General features: G+C 39.6%; 1 protein-coding gene across 2 annotated transcripts in view; it reads right to left on the bottom strand.

Annotated features, from left to right (window-relative positions):
* CFLAR (CASP8 and FADD like apoptosis regulator) overlaps positions 1 to 22,833 on the bottom strand; it is a 98,032-nt gene that overhangs the window by 33,060 nt on the left and 42,139 nt on the right. For both annotated transcript variants that reach the window (XM_089670306.1, XM_089670315.1), the window contains exons 2-7: positions 13,531 to 13,889; positions 10,553 to 10,655; positions 8,768 to 8,903; positions 5,722 to 5,804; positions 4,291 to 4,321; positions 2,378 to 2,415 (exon numbers count right to left, since the gene is read on the bottom strand). In XM_089670306.1, the coding sequence (XP_089526432.1) occupies positions 2,378 to 2,415; positions 4,291 to 4,321; positions 5,722 to 5,804; positions 8,768 to 8,903; positions 10,553 to 10,655; positions 13,531 to 13,889 (750 nt within the window). The remainder of the gene's footprint in view (positions 1 to 2,377; positions 2,416 to 4,290; positions 4,322 to 5,721; positions 5,805 to 8,767; positions 8,904 to 10,552; positions 10,656 to 13,530; positions 13,890 to 22,833) is intronic.

Raw genomic sequence — 22,833 nt, 5'->3', positions numbered from 1 at the left:
GTCCCTAAGTAATGTTTCTGTGGCCCTAAGTAACGGTTCTGTGGCCCTAAGTAACGGTTCTGTGGCCCTCAGTAACAATTCTGTGGCCCTCAGTAACAATTCTGTGTCTGTCCCTAAGTAACAATTCTGTGACCCTAAGTAACGTTTCTGTGGCCCTAAGTAACGATTCTGTGGCCCTAAGTAACGGTTCTGTGGCCCTCAGTAACAATTCTGTGTCCCTCAGTAACAATTCTGTGTCTGTCCCTAAGTAACAATTCTGTGGCCCTAAGTAACGTTTCTGTGGCCCTAAGTAACGTTTCTGTGGCCCTAAGTAACGATTCTGTGGCCCTAAGTAACGTTTCTGTGGCCCTAAGTAACGATTCTGTGTCCCTCAGTAACAATTCTGTGTCTGTCCCTAAGTAACAATTCTGTGGCCCTAAGTAACGTTTCTGTAGCCCTAAGTAACGTTTCTGTGGCCCTAAGTAACGGTTCTGTGTCCCTCAGTAACAATTCTGTATCCCTCAGTAACAATTCTGTCTGTCCCTGAGTAACAATTCTGTGTCCCTAAGTAACGTTTCTGTGGCCCTAAGTAACGGTTCTGTGGCCCTCAGTAACAATTCTGTGTCCCTCAGTAACAATTCTGTGTCTGTCCCTAAGTAACAATTCTGTGGCCCTAAGTAACGTTTCTGTGGCCCTAAGTAATGATTCTGTGGCCCTAAGTAACGTTTCTGTAGCCCTAAGTAACGTTTCTGTGGCCCTAAGTAACGTTTCTGTGGCCCTAAGTAACGGTTCTGTGTCCCTCAGTAACAATTCTGTGTCCCTCAGTAACAATTCTGTGTCTGTCCCTGAGTAACAATTCTCTGTCCCTAAGTAACGTTTCTGTGGCCCTAAGTAACGGTTCTGTGGCCCTCAGTAACAATTCTGTGTCCCTCAGTAACAATTCTGTGTCCCTCAGTAACAATTCTGTGTCTGTCCCCAAGTAACAATTCTGTGGCCCTAAGTAACGTTTCTGTGGCCCTAAGTAACGGTTCGGTGTCCCTCAGTAACAATTCTGTGTCTGTCCCTGAGTAACAATTCTGTGTCCCTAAGTAACGTTTCTGTGGCCCTAAGTAACGGTTCTGTGGCCCTAAGTAATGGTTCTGTGGCCCTCAGTAACAATTCTGTGTCCCTGAGTAACAATTCTGTGTCTGTCCCTAAGTAACAATTCTGTGACCCTAAGTAACGTTTCTGTGGCCCTAAGTAACGATTCTGTGGCCCTAAGTAACGGTTCTGTGGCCCTCAGTAACAATTCTGTGTCCCTGAGTAACAATTCTGTGTCTGTCCCTAAGTAACAATTCTGTGTCCCTAAGTAATGTTTCTGTGGCCCTAAGTAACGGTTCTGTGGCCCTAAGTAACGGTTCTGTGGCCCTCAGTAACAATTCTGTGGCCCTCAGTAACAATTCTGTGTCTGTCCCTAAGTAACAATTCTGTGACCCTAAGTAACGTTTCTGTGGCCCTAAGTAACGATTCTGTGGCCCTAAGTAACGGTTCTGTGGCCCTCAGTAACAATTCTGTGTCCCTCAGTAACAATTCTGTGTCTGTCCCTAAGTAACAATTCTGTGGCCCTAAGTAACGTTTCTGTGGCCCTAAGTAACGTTTCTGTGGCCCTAAGTAACGATTCTGTGGCCCTAAGTAACGTTTCTGTGGCCCTAAGTAACGATTCTGTGGCCCTAAGTAATGTTTCTGTGTCCCTAAGTAACGTTTCTGTGTCCCTAAGTAACGTTTCTGTGTCCCTAAGTAAAGTTTCTGTGGCCCTAAGTAACGTTTCTGTGGCCCTAAGTAACGTTTCTGTGTCCCTAACTAACGTTACTGTGTCCCTAACTAACGTTACTGTGTCCCTAAGTAACGTTTCTGTGTCCCTAACTCTCTCCCTCAATACAGCCAGGTCTGCCTCTGTTGAATGACTGGAGGCAAATGGAGAATTCTAAAATGGCCGGCATTTATAGCTCGACCATTACACAGTGCTGGCTGGCTGGCTGCTGATTGGCTAATGCGATCACATGTCATGAATGAATGCATTATGGGTCAGCGCGCCTTGTCTGCGCGCCTTCCCAGACATCCCTGCTCCGTCGCCGCACATGTCGCCGCCATTTTAGGAAAAATTTCGATTCGCGCATCCGAAGTCTGCTAATTTTCGGATTCGGATTTTCCTAATATTCGAAACGAATTCCACTTCGCCTAGTTCGATTCGTTCATCTCTAATAGCAATAAAAAGGATCCTCAGTAGAAATACTGTTAACTTACTGAAAACATGATGAAAACCTTGTGTCAAATTTTAACACCCGTTAACTAGATTTATCTCTTAGATAAAGTGGATCATTTAAAAAAGATGTAAAATGAGTAGCCAATGATATGATACCTGTATGAATGGACTAGATTCCTGTACTGGAACTGACACTAGAAAAGAAAAAACAGTTATAAATTTTGCAGTGCACTGAACAAAACTTTTTAGATTAAGACAGTTTTCTGAACCACTGAGCTACAGTGAGCGTAAGTATCCCCCCTCAATAGTGTTACTATCTGGAATTAAAATGGATTTTGAAAATATGAGCATAATGCTTCTTGAATCATTGAGCTACAGTGAACAAAAGTATCCCCCAACCCCTTTTTAAAGTGTTACCATGTAAAATTAAAATGAATTGGAAGTGGAATTTTATATAATTGAAAAGTACCTGAAGTCGATGTGAAACAAAAAATGCATAAGTATTCACTCCCTTTTGCACTGAAAGTACTATATAAGCCCTGATACAACCAAACACCTTTAAAAGTAGAATAATTATCCCACCTCTGTGAAATTAAAGTGGTCTTAGAATAAATACCCCATGTTTCTAAAGACAAAACAAGTACAGGATTACATTTTGAGAAACATCAATCAGGGTTGGGTTATCCATATACTCGATTATTCCTCATAGCACCACAAATCTATTATTAACCAAACTTATTTGTAGGATTGGTTTAACTGGTGTCATATGCAAATAAAAGGTCACCTCTTTGAAATGTACATAAATTAATCTGTAAATAGATAAAACCTAAAAATCAAATAACGTAGTGCAGCAATAGAAATAATAAATCGGCTTTATGATAAATATAATAAATTAATTAAAGTTCATGGGTATATGATCATAAAAAATAAATGTTCCAAAAGTGACAATCGAAAATTGCACACTCACCAGATGCACAATTTTAACATGCAAATATAATTAAAATATTAAAATTGTGCATCTGGTGAGTGCGCAATTTTATTGTTTTCATCTGCACGAGCACCGGAATACCTTCGAAGTAGTCACCTCCAGATGACGATTGTCACTTTTGGAACATTTAGTTTTTATGATCACATACCCATGAACTTTAATTAATTTATTTTATTTATCATAAAGGCAATTTATTAGATTTATTATTTCTAGCACTGCACTAAGTTATTTTATTTTTGATTTTTAGATTTTATCTGGTTACCTATTGTGCTCAGCTGCTACTTGTAGTGCGCTCACTTATTTTTACCTATTTAAACTGTAAATACAATGTAATATTAATGTTGTTACATTGTATTTCTCAGTTAAGCTTCCTAACACTGTTCTTTTCAACTGCCACCACTGTGATGCAAAGTAAGTCCTGGCTGTCATTTTGACAGCTGGGATTTGCCAGCAATAGTGGCTTATGAGCAGTGAAAGGAGAAAGAAGCACAGTGTACAGCACATGCCAAAAGGATTTTTGTTTATATTTTCTAGAGCATGTGCAAGGCACAGCAACAACTCTGTCTAGAGAAGATCATCCACCAAAACACAGTGAAAAGGTAAGAAAGGGCATTCAGAGAAAAAAACCAAGAGGCCAGTGGTAGGAGGGAGCTACAAAGATTCACAGTTGAGATAGGAGAAGCTGTCAGTGGGACAACATAATCTGGATTTTTCACAAGATTGGACCATTGCTGGAAAAAAAATACAAAATTCCTTTTGGGGCTTTCCAAGGAGCAGCAGCAGTAAACATATGGAAACATTCTCAGATTTGATAAGACCAATGTTCTACTTTTTATTATTGGTGCTAAATACTGTGTGGCAGAAAGTCAACAATATGTTTTACACTGCCATGGAAGAATTGTGGTGGTAGTACGCTTCCTTTTTATTATCATTATTATACAGGAGTTATATAGCTCTTTACAAAATAAGAGGCAGTACAATCACAATATAATTCAACACAGGAGGGTTAGGAGAGCCCTGTTTATGAGAAAATATTAGTACATTTAAACAAGCTTTAATAAAAAAAAATTATAATCTTTACCTCTATGTCCATTGCGCACGTATGCAGGTTTCTGAAATGCAATACTTTAAGGTTAAATAATTGTAATCATGTTTGCACAGAGGGTTGGAAAAAAACATAAAGGGGGGATTTACAAAGAGTGGTACTAGCATGATGTTTGCGCTACTCTTCAAAACTAAAAAAACAAAACAGCTGCTGCTCCTTTCTAACAAAAGGGATGCAAGCCTTTTTGATGATTAGGAGTGATCTGCTCCCTGTTCAATTGCCCATTTAGGATTTTTTTTAAGATTAAGGCATTGTATTAAAAAACAAACATGTCAGTCTTAAGTACAAAGCCAATAAATTCTTTATAAAAACAGTGATACAGCAATATATTTTATATATATATATATATATATATATATATATATATATATACATATACACATACATATATACACATACACACACAGTATATTTATACACACACACTCACCAGCCACTTTCTTTTGTACACCTGTTCAATTGCTTGGTAACACAAATTGCTAATCAGCCAATCACATGGCAGCAACTCAATGCATTTAGGCATCTAGACGTGGTGAAGACGACTTGCTGAAGTTCAAGCCAAGCATCAGAATGGGGACAAAAAGGGGACTTAAGTGACTTTGCACGTGGCATGTTTGTTGGTGCCAGATGAGCTGGTCTGAGTATTTCAAAAACTGCTGATCTACTGGGATTTTCACGCACAACCATCTTTAGGGAAATTGAAAATCATCAGGCCAAGCAACGTTTTTCCAATCTTCTATTGTCCAATTTTGGTGAGCCTGTGCGAAATGTGGCCTCCTTTTCCTGTTCTTAGCTGACAGGAGTGGCACCTGGTGTGGCCTTCTGCAGTAGCCCATCTGCTTCAAGGTTTAACGTGTTGTGCGCTCAGAGATGCTATTCTGCATACCTTGGTTGTAACAAGTGGTTATTGTAGTTACTGTTGCCTTTCTAGCATCTTGAACCAGTCTGTCCATTCTCCTCTGACATCAACAAGCCATTTCATCCACACAGCTGCCGCTCAGTGGATAGATTCTCTTTTTCGAACCATTCTTTGTAAACCCTAGAAATGGTTGTGCGTGAAAATCCCTGTAGATCAGCAGTTTTTGAAATGCTCAGACCAGTCCTTCTGGCACCAGCAACCATGCCATGTTCAAAGTCACTTAAATCCCCTTTCTTCCCCATTCTGATGCTCAGTTTTCAGTTCAACAAGTCGTCTTCACAACATCTAGAAGCCTAAATACATTGAGTTGCTACCATGTAATTGGCTGATTAGCAATTTGTGTTACCAAGCAATTGAACAAGTATACCTAATAAAGTGGCCGTTGAGTGTACATTCCTAATGGCTATCATACATATAAATCATCAGAGAGTACATTTATCTGAAAATGCATATTGTTTACTGGCTCTTCTATCAGCTGAATGACTTACAAATGAGGATGATACTTCATTCCTAGGTATTGGTGGAGGTACTGCCATTGTTTTGATGTAATGCCTGCTGTTTTCAGTATGACCTAAAATACAGACATTTGTTTAACTTCGAGTAAAATATCTTAAACTCTATGTCTGGGCAAAATATAAAAACATGTATACATTACATTGCTGTAATACATTCACATTTCTCAACGGTTTGATAATTTAAAAATGCCTCAAGTACAAATAAATAGCTATTGCTGCTGGGCTATAGAACACCTACCCTTCATAACATAAGGGGAGAACTGGAATCACTGACCAAGAACAAGCAAGAAGCCAAAAAGTCATAAGAAAATCTGAATTTTGGATTTGCATAATTGTTTCAAATCTCTGCCTCAAAAAGTACTGAATCTACTGATTCCTATCACAGCCAGGAATCTAGCATTTTAAGGCTTTGCCAGCTATAAACGTACAGCACAGATTTCCTAATAAGCACAAAAAAAGTAAAGTGTATAGTGCAGTAATCTGTACAAACTAATTACATTATACCTTTCAGTTCTATCACTATCAAAAAGTCTAACTGATTACAATGTATTACTGCACTGTCAATACTCACCATGTTGCTGCATTAAGTAAGCTTGCTTTGCATTGTTTACAGCTACCTATGGTCCAGCTTGGGTTTTACATGTATTTCCTGGCCTGCTCACACTGGTGTTCTTGGAACAGGGAGTGAGTACAAATCGTGAATGAGATTTCCCCTCGTTTCCTGCCCTGGTGACAATGTTGTCATTGGACAGGAAGTGAAGAAAAATTACAGGAACAAAACAGCAATACCCTATTAAAAAAAAAGTCAGCTTTTGACCTAATGGAGGCCTAGGGATCCCAAACTTTTGAGATACTACTAGGCCAGGCAATTTACTCAACTCATGAAATATCATGCCAGTTCTGAGATTTTGGGTCACCCTAAAAGCCATTGATTGCGAACCATTGTCCATACACAGTTTGTTGTGTCTATATCCATGAGATAGGAACTACCTTTCCAAACCTATCACCCACCATTCCCTGTACGTGTTTGAGGACCTCAAATACTCTGGTGGTCTGTTCTCCCCACATTTAGCCCTGGGTCACATCACTGTGACTTCAGGTGAGACATGAGATTTACAAATCACACCTGAAGTTGCATCTAATGTATTTCTATGACATGTACTCAGTGTTCTGCTGGAACGTATACCAGACTGAGAATGCCTTGGACAATAAGCTGGCCCCTCCTACCTGGAACAGTGGCCAATTAGTGCGCCCGACAAGGGAAAGGAGAGTCCGTCAGCCGCACTGAACGGTGGGAGTAGCAACCCTTAGTGGAAGGGGGATTATGGTGCCTGAAAACAAAGGACAATCACCTGAACTCTGCTCCATAGAGACATGCATGCATAAGCTGCGCTCTACCCCATTCTGGGTAGGAGGGGTCGGCTTATTGTCCAAGGCATTCTCATGCTGGTTTGCATTCCAGCAGAACAATAAGTACTTGTGGAACACACTGCGGTCACATTTCCGGCCCCCAAGCAGCTGGTGTGCATTCCAGCTGGCAGCCTGCACTGCAGATGTTATGAAGAACCGTCACATCCATCATAGCAGAGTGAATACACTGCTATAATTTTTCCACTTAATTCCCTTTGCATTATCATCCTTTCTGCACACTATCTTGTATTAACTCTGTTCACATACATCGTTGCCGGTATGGATGGATTTTGGGACATAAGTATACATGGTTTATTATACATGGCATATTCTATTGGTTTTATATGTATATATTTATACATGTTTTTATGGATTTTTATACATGTTTCAGCCTTTTATGGATTGTAAGGATCTTTGTATATTCATTGATTTGTTTGAATCTATTCCTGAGAAGGGCAGCACTTATTAGCTTTGTCCCCGCCTCTGAACGAGGTTTGACGGCCCACTTGTAACACTTACACTTGATACCAGACCATTTATAAAAGAGGGTACAGGCGCTGTGTATACTAGCTCTGAGGAAGAGGCAAGTCCTCAAAACGCATTAGCCTGTTGGAGGTCCAGTGTTCCAATGTGGATAGCCATACCATGCGGACTGGACAGTGCTGTTCTTTATGGTGAGCTTATATACATTTGTCCTTTGTGAGTATATCACTTATCATTCCTATCAATAAATGTTATATAAGTAATGCACTAGGCCGGTGCGCCCTCTCTTTGTTTTCTTTGTATCCAGTGTTTGGACTCCCAGTCCTTTGAGGGCAGCAAGGAGTGCACCATCCAGGATCTCCACAATGGATCCATAACTGTATCGAGTTCACCTCCAAGTGCAGGAATATTTGTGTCTAATATTGTGGACATGACCTGTTGTCCAAAGACAATGAACTCTCTTTTAGAAGTCACGTCCTATACCCATACAAAGCAGTCCTATGCTGGAAACCTCCAGTATTTCCAAGCACCAATTTATACTTGTAATTTATGTTTTGACAACTGTTAAACAGACAAGAGCAAAAGCATGGCTATCAGAGAACTTGTACATGATGGAAGTGTAAGGCACAATGGGCATTACTTAATGAGAAATTAACGGCTATGTTTTAAGGCTATGCTCAAGTTCTACAAGGTTTGGGAACCTTGGGTTACTATTTTTTTACCAGTGCATTTAGACTTCCGCCTCCTTGAATTATGATATATGCTACCCTCAGTCATCACCACATATAATGGCTAATAATTCTCCCTGGCCAAACCTTCCTCCTTCTCCTTTACCTAATGAACCTAATCCTTACCCTACCCCCTCCAAACCATCTCTTATTTCTTCACCTTCACAACTCTTCTCACTTATTCAGCATTGCTTCTCTGTTGTGTCTTTTACTATGGTTGCTTCTCATGACATTATCACCATCGTTCATACGTCTAATATACTAACTACTACCTTTATGACTGTAATGTTTATATGTGGTATCTGATTATAATATCTGATTATGCAACCTGTATATTTTTTTTTCTTCTTGAAAACTTTCTAATAATTCTTGAACAGGAGAAAAGAGCAGTCTCTTACCTTTTTGTTTGAACTTTTGAATTTTGTTTTTCAGGTCTACCCTGCGGATTCTTTGGAAACTCCCTTCTAACAAGTCCAGGTTCTCTGGTGATATTAGGTTATTTTTTTCCAGATCAATTACAAGACTCAGAAAAGTCTGTGGGAAAAAAAGAGCATAGTCCGTTTAGCAAATAATAAAACACAATACAATGCAAATGTAACTGATATAATCATAAGTCTGACAATCCTAGAATATCATGGATAGCATGCATACTGTATATAAATGTATACATATCCATGCATACATACTTATACACATACAGTATATACATACATGCATACATGTACACATGCATAGAAATGAAAATATAGAAATATCAGATGGTACATAATAGTGGAATTATTATCAAATGCTACTTTGTCAGCGCATACCATTATTCCATTATACATATAACTAAAATAAATACACATGAGATAAAGCAATTAAACATAAAATCAAATTTGCCATATTGAACAGATGTCTGAAAAATAGGGCTCACAGGTTAAAAAAATGTAGTTCCAAAAATGAACCTATCACACACTATCACCATCTAATATCTCTTTTTTTTATTTCTGTGCATTTGTACATGGATGTGTATATGTATATATAGTTAATTATGCATGTATTTGTACATATTTATATATGTATGTATTCCAAGGTTTTGTATGATTCCCCCTGATGAAGGGGGAATTTTTTTTGTGACCCTCTAAACGCAATGGCTGTTTTTTAGTATAATAAATTAATTTGTACCTTTTTATCCTTTGGATTGCCACTCCTTCCATTAGTGCATTTTTTTCAGGTAATCTGCTGGGGTACCCACTGTAGGATAGCTTTTTCTGTTGTGAGCAGCCTAACCTGAGCCAGTGATCTCTCTAAATGTTTTTACCCGTCACTACTTTGTATGAACTCACATCAAAGTCCTAGTGCCTCTTGAATGCTTTTTTTCTTCTTCATTATGTCTGTCTGTGCTATCCATGCCAGTTTCTATTTCAGATTGGAATAGAAACTGGAGTGGGGAAGTTTTCAGTATAGAAAACTGAGGCAGATCCTCACCAAGTCAGACTTGGCATGGAGGATGTGAGCTGTGTTCAGACAGCTGACATCCCCTTTCTGCTCATGCAATGATTACACTACATGAGCAGTACCTGCAAGTTAGCAGACTTCCTCCTACCTCCTGCTCTCAGCTGAGCAGGGAGAGGCAGGCAGAGAGATTCAGAGCATGCAGCTGGACACTCTTTGCGCTGTGCCTGTTGCAGATACTGCATAGAACTTGGAGTAGATGGCTCCCAATAACAAAGGGGCTTCTGTTTTCTCAGGTTAGAAGAGTGGCGCAGGCAAGAAGCCTGTACCACTCTTAGGTTATTCCCTCTATATTTGTCCAAATTATACAGCAGTGGCCTGGGTAAAAGCACTCTGGTCAGGTGATGCACTCCATATTCATTTCAGTGTTGCACAATAAAGAGGACTTCCCTGGAAGCTTGTGCGTATTGTGCTTTTAGCTAACACATACGTTTCTACCAGGCATCAAGGAGTGCTCAGCTGGCAATAGGATTATACACTGACCACCATGCTCATAAAATGTGTGCTGATTTTTGTTGGCTGAAGAAAGCTGTTCAAATTTGAAGGAGGTGAAAAGGTTAAAAAAATCTTGCCTGTGACAACACATACTGTATATTCACATCATTTTTAAATATTTCAAGCCAACTGGATGTTGGATATATGTAAATATAATGGCTATAGATCAGAAATGTAGTTGGTATACATACCTTTTTGATGCTTCCAACATTCCTTAGTTGATTTTTTAACAAAAATAAAAATGATTTCAAATCTTCTTCTTCCAAATTTCCATTAATTTCTGCCAATAGATAACTGCAAAGGTAAGGAAAAAAAATGTAAAATTGTAAATTATATGTATATCTCACTTGTAAATTCTTGATTTAGCATTGTCCATTTTGAAAGTATATAGACATTTTCAAGTTTAGGTGAGTAAGTTTAGAATCCATATGCAGTGAGACAGAAACTGGCCATACACTGTTTGAACTTTTCTGGTTTCTGATGGGTGGTCCATTCAGCCACCTCCTGCCTGATATCCCCAGTTGAAAATTCAAAAGAGCTGTGCAGAAATATAATGAACTGACTGAAATTTACTCAGTATAGACAACTATACAGACAGACAATTATGTTAAATCTCCATCACCTATTGAGAACAGGCTGGAGATGGACTAGAACAGGGGTGGGCAAACTTTTTGACTTGAGGGCCGCAAGGGGTTCATATATTGGACCCGGGGGCCGGACCAAGAGTAGATGAATGATGTGTATGTGTCATCCATAGTAAGTATAGTAATATTCCCCCATAGTAAGCATAGTAATTAATCCCCCATATAGTAATTCATCCCCCATAGTAATTCATCCCCCATATAGTAATTCATCCCCCATATAGTAATTCATCCCCAATAGTAATTCATCCCCCATATAGTAATTCATCCCCCCATAGTAATTCACCCCCCATATAGTAATTCATCCCCTATAGTAATTCATCCCCCATATAGTAATTCATCCCCCATAGTAATTCATCCCCCATATAGTAATTCATCCCCCATATAGTAATTCATCCCCCATAGTAATTCATCCCCCATATAGCAATCCATCCCCCATATAGTAATTCATCCCCCATATAGTAATTCATCCCCCATAGTAATTCATCCCCCATATAGTAATTCATCCCCCATAGTAATTCATCCCCCATATAGTAATTCATCCCCCATATAGTAATTCATCCCCCATAGTAATTCATCCCCCATATAGTAATTCATCCCCCATATAGTAATTCATCCCCCATATAGTAATTCATCCCCCATAGTAATTCATCCCCCATATAGTAATTCATCCCCCCTATAGTAATTCATTCCCCATATTAATTCATCCCCCATATTAATTCATCCCTCATATAGTATTTCATCCCCCACAGTACTATTCCCCCCCAAGTAGTAAGCCAAGTCCCCCCTGTGTCAATTCACTTACCTTTGCTCCGTGCGTTCCTCTCGCCGCGTTCCCGCGCCGTTACGGTCTTCAGGGCGGACTGTGAGAGGAGCCTAGCTCCCCTCACGTTCCTCACGCTGCCCCGCCTACACACATTCTGACAGCCGATGTTTGCCACGCTCCGCGGGCCGGATTAAAAGGTCCGCCGGGCCGTAGTTTGCCCATTGCTGGACTAGAACCGTAAGTGCACAATGCAAAACCACAGCAGGTCAGAGTGTCAAAACCAGTATGTGCAAAACCTTTTTTCTTTAAATTATGCTTTTTATTGCTGCCTATGTGCCCATTATGGAGATTCACCCTCTCTATCTGTCCCGGAAAAGATTTTTACTGAGAATGAAAGTGAAAGAAAATCCCAAATTATGATAGGAACAATAGTTCTGGTAACCCTGGTGACAACCTGGGTACACTCTCACTTTCAGGATTGGGAAGGATTTCATCTAACTTCCTGTAGTGGTAATGGGGCAGAAAGGGAAGGGAAATCTTCCCAAAAGTACACTATAAAATTGTCAGGAGTTATAACTAAGGGTAATATAAAATTTAAAAAAAAATTGGCTTTAGTTTTACTTTAACTACCAGCCTTTAGCTCTACTTTAACTATAAGCCTTGCTTCACCGGCTCACTGAGCTAGTACAAACCATAAAGTGGAACTCCTGCCTAACACTATGTTTAAAAATGCCCCCCCCCCCAGTACCTATGCTGCCTAACCTGTGTAAAAAAAATATGTATACTTTCCTATTTTCAGCCTGCTCTGGTCACATAGTCCCCTGTGTCAGCGAGTGATGGATGCAGGGTAGAGGTGGGAGTGCTTGAAAATGGCAGCCAATTGCTGGAGCGGTGACATTACCAATTGGGTCCCATGTCCCAGCTGTTGTCAGTGCTCTCTCCTCTCCCCTACAGCCACTGCTGACCAACATAGGGCAGCCAGAGCTGAAAATCATGTGACTGGACTGGAGCTAGCTGAAAACCGGTAAGTATACATATTTTTTTACACAGGTTAGGCAAAGGTAGCAGGAGAGGGGAAAGGAACATTTTTAAACATAGTTGGTGTTAGGCAGGAATTCTGCTTTAAAGTATACTGTATGTGAACCCTTACTTTGTAAAACAACCATTCAGTTTAAAACAGAAATGAAATGCAAAACGTGTTTGTAGATACAAAAAAATAAATAAATAAATAAATTTAAAAAAAATGAATAAATACCTTTTTTTCCTTTTCTTTTTTAATACGTGTTTGAATAACCTCTGTCTCTGCATAAGGGGCTTAGAGAGGTGGGAGTGGAGACTATGGAAGGAAAGGTGTGGGGGGGGGGGGGGTGTCAGCAAGATGCAGAGGAGAAGCAATTCACTGAACTTCCCAGTGAAGAGCTGTGCAGGGGTCATGTCAGCACAGGTATTGGCAATTGGAGGACGGGCAGGCTGAGTACATAGCACAGCCAGAAAACTGGCAATGTCCGGAAGTTTGTGCTTCTATGCCTAACATGGTCAGTTTGAAATAGAAAATTGGTGGCTGGCAGGATCACTGATATTTTGCACAGAGGAAGCAATACAAAGAGAATAGGATACTTTTTACCATAAGTACAGGATACAACAAGCACATATCAGGAATATGAAATGTTGGGGTAACAAATGTACAATTCAATACAATATAATGCTAAAAGTATTTTTTTTTTAAATCAGAAAGCAAAAAAAGGCAACATAAAGTATTTACCTGTAATCCGAAATAACTTTGTTTTGTTTCATTATTAATTGTTCAGCTTCAATTTTTGTCATCTTTAGGTATTTTTTTAAAAGATCAAATCTTTTCACCAGCCGTAACACTTCAACTATTCCAAGTACAGATTTTTCATTTAATTCACTTAACAGCTCCCGAACATTTGTCTGAGATGTGATGTCTCGACAAGCGAACAATATCATGTCTCGCTCCTCTGCTTCCAGCTCTTCATCGATCTGCAGAAGTGTTGCACCAGAAACAGAATGCCTGCTCATCACAGTAACCTGCTGCGCCGGACAGTCAGCATGTAGAAGATAATGTTTCTTTTTATGGCAAAATACTTCATTTGGGTTAATCTGTAGAAAAAGCAGAGGTGAGAAAATGTAAATGGAAAGATACAGAAAATTTCTGAATGACATCACATCCTGTATACACAAACGGATGAAATGAAACAGATTTGTTTTAACTCTCCTTTCCTGAAAACAGGCACCTGACATAGAACTCCTACAACAGAAGCTGCATAGCAACCAATAGACATAAACACAATGGCTTTGCATATAAAATAATACACATAAGAAAAGGTATTTGTATCTTCTTGTCAGTGAAATGTTTCAATAAAATGAATAAATCAGTCTACAGCATTAAGGGCAGCACAGTGGCTAAATGGTTAGCACTTCCACCTGGCAGTACTAGGGTCGTTGGTTCGAATGCCAACCATGGCACCACCTGCCTGGAGTTTGCATGTTCTCCCTGTGCCTGCGTGGGTTTCCTCCGAGAACTCCGGTTTCCTCCCACTCTCCAAAGACATGCTGGTAGGTTAATTGGATCCTGTCTAAATTGGCCCTAGTATGTGTATGTATGAATGTAAGTTAGGGACCTTAGAATGTGCACCCTTTGAGAGTTAGGGACTGATGTAAATGTACAATATCTATGTAAAGTGCTGCATAAATTGACAGTGCTATATAAGTACCTGAAATAATTAAATAAATAATAATACAGAATTTTAGAACCAGCAACACAAATGGACCAGCTTGTGTTGGATTTTCATGACTAGGACTGTTTTATGCTCTGAGTATTGCTACGAAAATTTTACTTTTTCCAGGGAGTTTTAGCATCTCTTCACATTATAGGGTCTACGGTATTTATAACTATTTTCACACGATTCCCACAATTTCAACCAAGATTCACACATTTTTATATGTAATATTGTGTGAAAACATTTATAAACAAACCCCTATGTGTTCTGTTAAAGCGCATGCAGTGTGTTATTATGCATTAATACTAAATCCATCAACGGAACCCATCAATTTAACTGTTTCCTGAAACAGTTACATTTATGGCATGTTGTGATTGATTACTGCCAGGGTTACTTGTGCTCTTTACCAAACTGTCAAGCTATCAAATGTCTAGTGTTATAACTGATCGTAGTGTCATAACTGATCACATGTGCATGTCAACTGCAATTTAGAGACTAACTTGGTATCTTCCTTAATTGTAAAGGATAGGAGGGTTTCATTCTGCTTTAAATTGGATTTTTAACTGCTCTGTGCAATGATTTTGCAAAGAGCAGCCTCAATCCTCCTCTTCTGGGGTTCCTCTACTGGCTCCTCTCCCTTGCTGAATAGCCCCCTAGCAAGCCGTTTGCTAGGGGTGCACTCCTGCAGGCTCAATTCTGATCCACACTGTGTGTGTCTATTGACACACACAGTGCTGCTCAGCCTGGCCCCTCGTTCCCTCTTCACTGGATTTGATTGATGGCAGCAAGAGCCAATGGCCTCTCTCCAGTGAGGAAGGAGAGAGAACAGCGCCGTTGCTCTCGGGCAGAGAATTAATTAGGGTAAAAACAAAAACTTTAACCTTTTCAACCACTTTAAGGTGTGCTACATTAACCACTTCATCTCCGGAGGGTTTAACCCCCTTATGACCAGGCCTTCCTTCGCTATTTAGCACTGCGCTACGTTAACTCAGTCACGCAACACTGTACCCAGACAAAATTTATATAATTTTTTTTTTCACACAAATAGCGCTTGTTGGTAAAAAAAATACCAATGATTGTACGTTGATTGGTTTGCTTGAAAGTTATAGCATCTAAAAACTATGGTACAGGCAGTCTCTGGGTTACGAACATGATAGGGTCTGTAGGTTTGTTCTTAAGTTGAATTTTTATGTAATTTGGAACAGGTACATTTTTTAAGTGTAGGTCCAGACAAAAAAAATATTTTTAAGTTTTTTGGATAGCACAGGGAAGGGTTAACACCCCAGTAATGTTTGTTTTGCTGTCTGTGACCCTGTTCAGAAGATTTCACCTCACTTTCTGTCCATGGGACAATTGGATTTTGAAAAATTTGGGTTGTGGAGGACAAGTGATAAACCTTGATAAACCTTCAGTGGAGATGTCTTTTTCCCATAATAACTTTTATAGTGAATTTCCCTTCCTAGCGGTAGATTTTCTCTCACCTCTTATGTCTCCCTTGTTCATTCATTCGTAACTCAAATTTTCAGAACTTGGGTACTGCCTGTATATATACTGGATTTTTTTAATAATAGTAATGGCGATGGTTAGTGACTTATAGTGGGACTGTGATAGTGTGGTGGGCAATCTGACACTAACTGACACTGGGTGGGAACTGACGCTGACATCACCAGTGACACTAATACAATGATCAGTGATAATACTATGCACTGTCACAGTACTACTGACACAGGCTTGGTGGAGGTTAACATCTCAGGGTAATCAAGGGGTTAAGTGTGTGCCTAACAAGTGTTAATGTGTGTATTATGAGCTGCTTTTTACTTAACATCTCTTTGTTTCTTCTTCTTGCTGGGAGAAGAAACAAAGAGATCTTTCCCTCTGTATAGAAGCCTGTGTTGATTGTCAATACAGGGCTCTGGGGTGTGATTGGACACAGCCGATCAGCAAGACTCGGCCATGAATCATTGGCTGGGACCTGCGGACAAAATTAGACTGTACCCAGGAGAAGCCAGCGACGTACAGGCACTGTACCGCCTGTCCACAGTACAATGGCAGGTGGTCCTAAAGTGGTTTATGAAGACCTTAAGAAAAAACAAAAAAAAAATACTTTTTTAATTCAGTACACCACAACGCATGCCATGTGCTTTGTGCTGCACTGTGCTGTGAGTGCAAAAAGGCTATTGTAATAGTGCTTTGGGGTGCCATTTACAATGAGTAGCCCCACAACAGACCATAGTTCCATTTTAATGCTCAAATGCAATGCAATACCAGGTGTTCTACCTGAACGCCTGAGAAACAGTCATCACCTTTTTTTCCAAAATACACCAAGTCCACTGTATACACGTTGTGCGCTGCGCTGCAGTGCAGGTGCGTTGCAGGCTGCTGTAACATTGTGCTGGGGTGCCATTAAAAATTAAGGGCATATAACTGTCTATTAGGGTACCATTCACAATGAATGGCACTACAACACACTGCTAATGTGTGGTAATTGTATAAGTGAAAACTAAAGTTCTTTTCCTAACATGCTTTCAAAAAATAACATTTGAATTGAATGTTTAGTATCATAAAAATTGCAAAAGCAGATACAAATCCAACACCCCACAATTTTATCATCAGTTCTGCTCCCAGACAACTGTCAACATCAATTATTCTATTTTTTCTGTCTAAATGGATATTAAATATAAATTATTTGCTTGTTTAATCATAACTGTAGCTTTATCAGTGTATATATACAGCACATAAAATAAAATACTAAACACTGCACGGTGTTCCACATTAGTCAGCCAGGTAAAAGAGTGGGGCAAATATCAGCACAAAATTGTATATAAGGAAAGGGTAAGGGAGGGTAAGGGAGGGTAAAGGAAATGAGATCAAAAACTTCTATCATTTTCATAAACTTGCTCTGGAGAAACAGCTGCTGCAATCTGTAATGTGAACTGGAGAACTTCTACAAATCAACATTACTCCCAACCTGTAACTAATGAGGACCATGTCACTCCGGCAACCTTAGTCACTGGTCACATCGCAGCAATTTCAGCACGATTTCAGGTGTGATTTCTGCAGTCTTTATTGCTATTTGTGAAGATTTTCAACTTTTCCTTGCAATTTTCAGTGCGATTTCCATTATATTTTATGTATATGAAATTGCAACAAAACCGCAGAAAAAGTAATGCAAGAACTACTTTAGAAATTGCACTGCAGCAAATCGCACGTTAAGACACTGACATTCACTAGATGCGATTTCAGGTACAATTTCAATTCGCAAAAATCACCTGAAATCGCACCAGTGTGATCGGGCACTTAAGGTAGAGATTTGTAGCACCTACAGATCTTTCTGATAATTATATCTGGTGACAACAATGAATAAAGGGCCTACATGGTGTATCTAAGCTGGTTCTAAATGTTGCCAAAGGTCAATTGCTCAGCAGCTAAGCTGAGTTTTTCTCCAAAGCCATAATATTACAATTATAATCAGGGTTTCCTGCCTTTTCTTCTGTTATCATTTCAGAATGGTGCCTTAAATACTCACCTCCTGTATATTCTTTACTGCTGGGCACATTCTCTCTTCAAGGCAATCGATACTGAACCTCTTGTGCAAGATGGTATAATACACAACCACATCAAAATGATAATTCACTTTTGAAACGAAAGTGAAAGTCTTAGAGTTACAAAACTGTCCATTACATCATACGGTTTGGTAATGGGGATTTACAACTCACCACGCATACTGAGAGATGGAAAAAACAACACTCTTCTCTCTGGCCTTGTTTAAACACATCATTTCAAAGAGAAATTCATTAGTTACTTATTCTTACACTTTATACATGTTGCCATGATATATGCTCTGAGATAAAGTGCAAATTCATTTCCTAGGGTCTTTTAATATTGATGGTTGTGTAGCAGGAGTAGGGAAAGCTTAACAGGAGCGCCATTAATTATCTAGGGAAAGAATGTAAGGAGGCAAATGTAATATGTCGTTATACTTTTCCATGCACACAATAATGGGGGGGGGGGGCTCTGATGACTTCAACTATTTAACTGTTATTTAAGGCCCCACACTGGGCATTTTGCCCTGATGTATGGGGCTCTGGTGATGAGCTGTGGGCGGAAGGCACAGGTGTATCGTGCAACCCCCCCTGCCAGTAGCCTGTTGAATTCTATGAGAGGCTACACAAACCTTTCATACAGATAGATGCAATGTCCAGCTGCAGCAGCTGTCAGCCTCTTAGAGTTTGACAAGCTGCTGGGTCTGAATGGTGCACTTGCGCCCTACTCCCACAGCTAAATGCTAAAGCACCAAGCACTGGGGCTAAACACCCATTGTGTATGGGGCCAAAGTAGTAGTCACATTCAGCTGGATTTTTTTCTGTACTGTTGAAGACATTTTACTCTTAATCTGAATGGCTTCTTAAAAATTATCTAAATATAAACTGACACTTTGGGGTTGAATTACTAATGGCAAATAGGCTGTTCACTTGCAAATTCACTTGGAAATTTTCCACAGAGACTAGTAAATGGGTGTTTAGTCCCAGTGCTTGGTAAAATTTCACTTAGCAAAGCATACCCAACCACATGCAGGTAAAATAAAAAAAGAAACAGCATTTTTGCTTGTACATGATTAAATGATGGAAGTCAGGAGAGCTTTGCCTCAATCACTAAGGTCTGGGCAAATTCCCTTGCAAAGTGCAACTTCCTTTGCAAAGGGTTCATCCTATTTGTCAATAGTAAATCAACCCCATTGCCTTGTATTGCTTAAAGGATATGGTTGCTCAGTCTGGGTCCACTTTAATCCAAACACCAAACTATTTTGGCCCCCGGACACAGAAATTTCACCTAATTTCTGGTAGTAGTACATACCAAAGTGATATAATTGGAGTGTGTTATTCTAATAGACCATGGTGATTTTGTGTGCACTAGGGACCTATCAAAGTTGTAATTTCACTTTGCAAAGCATACCCAACCACATGCAAGTAAAATAAAAAAAGAAACAGCATTTTTGCTTGTACATGATTAAATGATGGAAGTCAGGAGAGCTTTACCTCAATCACTAAGCTCTGGGCAAATTCCCTTGCAAAGTGCAACTTCCTTTGCAAAGGGTTCATCCTATTTGTCATTAGTAAATCAACCCATTGCCTCGTATTGCTTAAAAGATATGGTTGCTGAGTCTGGGTCCACTTTAATCCAAACACCAAACTATTTTGGCCCCCGGACACAGGAATTTAACCTAATTTCAAGTAGTAGTACATACCAAAGTGATATAATTGGAGTTTGGTATTCTAATAGACCATGGTGATTTTTTGTGCACTAGGGACCCATCAAAGTCAGTTCAAAACAGCAGAAAGAGTCAAATCTGACAGGGGCTTTCTACTGAACCTCCAGCATTGAAAACTGAAGCTACAAACTTTCTAACTTTCTTTGGACAAGAGAAAAGATTAATATTCCCAAATGCTGTGAACAACAAGTTAGGGTCTTCAGCTGTGCGCTAACAGGAAACATGGCGGTGGTAAACCACTAAAGTGACAGTAGAATAAGCAATCTGCTTTATCTTACATATGACAAGATAGAATAGACAGAGTGCCAAAATACAGCCACCACAAGCAAAAAAAATGGCACGAAATGTTTATCATGGCCATGTGACTATAAAATACTGTGACGTGAGTGTGACACAGCTATGAGTAAGGCACATGGCCCCCTGCAAAGAATGTAAGTCTACTTATAGCAAACACAACTATACAAAATACTTTCTAGTTTTTGAGATAGAAAAGTTTTGTATTATTTTGTTAACCCCTTCCCGCTGGCCCTCCCATCCCTTTAAGAGGTTTCATACGTCAGGAGGTGGGCATTTCAGTCATGTGACTGTCATTATTGGCTGTCATAGCAGTCACATGATCGGAAAGCTTGTGACCGACAGCATTGTTTACATTTTGGTAGGCATATATGCGGCCTCTCTGTGTTAAGGCTCACCCGCCGAGAGGCCACATATGTGCATACGGCAGGCGGGAAGAGGTTAAACATAATGTACATTTGTACATCAGTTAGCAAAGTGTTTCAAATAAAATAAAAAAGTTCCAAAACTACAAATTAAATTTAAAAAGATTTTGTAAATGAATGTAATAATAATAACAATAATATACAACTTTATTTTACATAGTGCCTTTAACCACTTGCCCTCCTGAGGATTTACCCGCCTTTATGACCAGGACATTTTTTGCGTTACGGCGCTGCGTTATTTTAACTGATAATTGCACGGTCATGCAACGCTGCACCCAAATGAAATTTACGACATTTTTTCCCTATGAATGGAGCTTTCTTTTGGTGGTATTTGATTGCCTGTGCGGTTTTTATATTTTTTGCACTTTAAGCAAAAAAAGACTGACAATTTTAGGAAAAAAAAACAATATTTTGGACTTTTTGCTATTAAACATGTCCATTAAAAAAATGTAAAAAATCTAATTTCGTCATAAATTTAGGCCGAAAAATTCTGCTACATGTCTTTGCTAAAAAAAAAATCCCAAAACGTGTAAATTAATTAGTTTACGTGAAAGTTATAGCATTTATAAATGGCGGTATAGATAATTGAAATTTTTTTTCTACTAGTAATGGCGATGATAAGCGACTTTTAATGGCACTGCAGCAGACATTCTGACACTGTGGGGGGAACTTACTTGGTGTCACTGACACTCCAGTGACACCAATACAGTGATCAGTGCTAAAAAAGCACTAACACTGTACTAATGGCACTGGGCATGAAGGGGTTAATGTGAAGGGCGATCAAAGGGTTAACTGTGTGCTTGGAGTATTTTACTAGGGGGTGGGGGTGTGTGTTCTTCACTGTAAGCACACTGATCGGATGGCTTTACTGTGCACAGCCATCCCGAACAGTTTGATCGTGCTGACAGGGAGGAAGATTGTAAACAAAACAATCTTCCTCCCTGTCGGAGATGCTCGTTAATCATCGGGTGCTGGTGGGTAATTACCGGCCGGGACCCGGTGATTGACATCCACGGCTGTGAATGGTGAAATGACGTATATATATAAATATATACATGATTCTGCGCACAGGTGCTGTCTTGTAGCAGTATATCTTCTACAGGGCGGTCCTTAACCTCCTTAGCGGTAATCCCGAGTGTAGCTCGGGGTAAAATTTCTATACCAAAAGCGGTAACCCCGAGCTACACTCGGGATTACCATGCGGCGCTGTTCTGGGGGTCCCTGCAGCACTTACCTTGTCCTTCGCTCCCGCGATGTGTCCCCTCCAGCGTCCCCGGCCATCTCCTCCGGCCGATTCCGGCATCCGGCTCCTGTGTTCCAGTCCCTGTGACGTCGGGACGTACGGGCGCCGGAACCGGCGGGAAATTTGAATTTTTTAAAAAATTTCATTTTTGCTGTCATTGCTATTTCAATGCATTTCACATACATTTTGTCCCTACTGCTTTGTCCTGTGCCCTGCCTGCATTTTTACTGTTCTTTTTGCCTGGAAACTTAGAAAAGTCCATGGCGTCCAAAAAGCGTCCCTTTACGTCAAAAGCGGTTTTAGAACAGCGATAGTAAATCAGAACCACTTGCAGAATTGAGTGATAATGATTTGTGGGGAAATTCGTCATCAGACACTGAAAACGATTTTGCGACTTTGCTCAGCGATGTGCAAATTTGCCTCTGTATTTCAAATTTCAGTGTTTTTGGTTTGATTATATTATTGAATTAAATTTATTATTATTATATTATTATTTTTTATGATTATTTATTAAATTATAATTTATGATTTCGTGTTTCAAATTTTATCATATCCGGAATGTTTAATAGACTCTTGTTCGGACAGATTTCAGTGAGTTATTCCTAAAAATAACAGCCTACAATAAAAAACTACATATTTCCATGCAAAAAAATGGTACCGCTTTCAGCACAAAAAATCGGAAAGAATCATACCGCCGAGGAGGTTAAGCGGTTAATGGTAGCTTCTTAAAGTATTTGCAGGAAACACAAGAAATTTACAAGATAAAACAAAGGAAAACAAAGGGACAATTACATGAAAGCTTGTCTGAAAAAAGGTTTTGGATTTGATTTCAATTAGTTTAGAGAAGATGACTCTCTGATGTACTTTGGAAGTGATTTTCCAAGTTTTGGAGCATAGCAGGAGAAGGCTCGTCTCCCATAAAGTGTAGGTGAGTAGTTGGGACACACAGAAGACCAGAATTTGAGGAACAGAGGTTACAAGGGGGGGGGGAGTAAGTTGATAAAAGTTCAGACAGTTAATGGGGTGCCAAGCCAAGAAGAGCCTTTTAGGTGAGCAAGAGGATCTTAATGTCTATGTGAAACCCGACGGGTAG

Source organism: Staurois parvus, unplaced genomic scaffold (assembly GCF_062004578.1).
Source record: "Staurois parvus isolate SC_StPar_1 unplaced genomic scaffold, SC_StPar_1.0 ptg000011l, whole genome shotgun sequence".
Classification (NCBI taxonomy): Eukaryota; Metazoa; Chordata; class Amphibia; order Anura; family Ranidae; genus Staurois; species Staurois parvus.
This window is presented reverse-complemented; position numbering and strand designations above follow the sequence as displayed.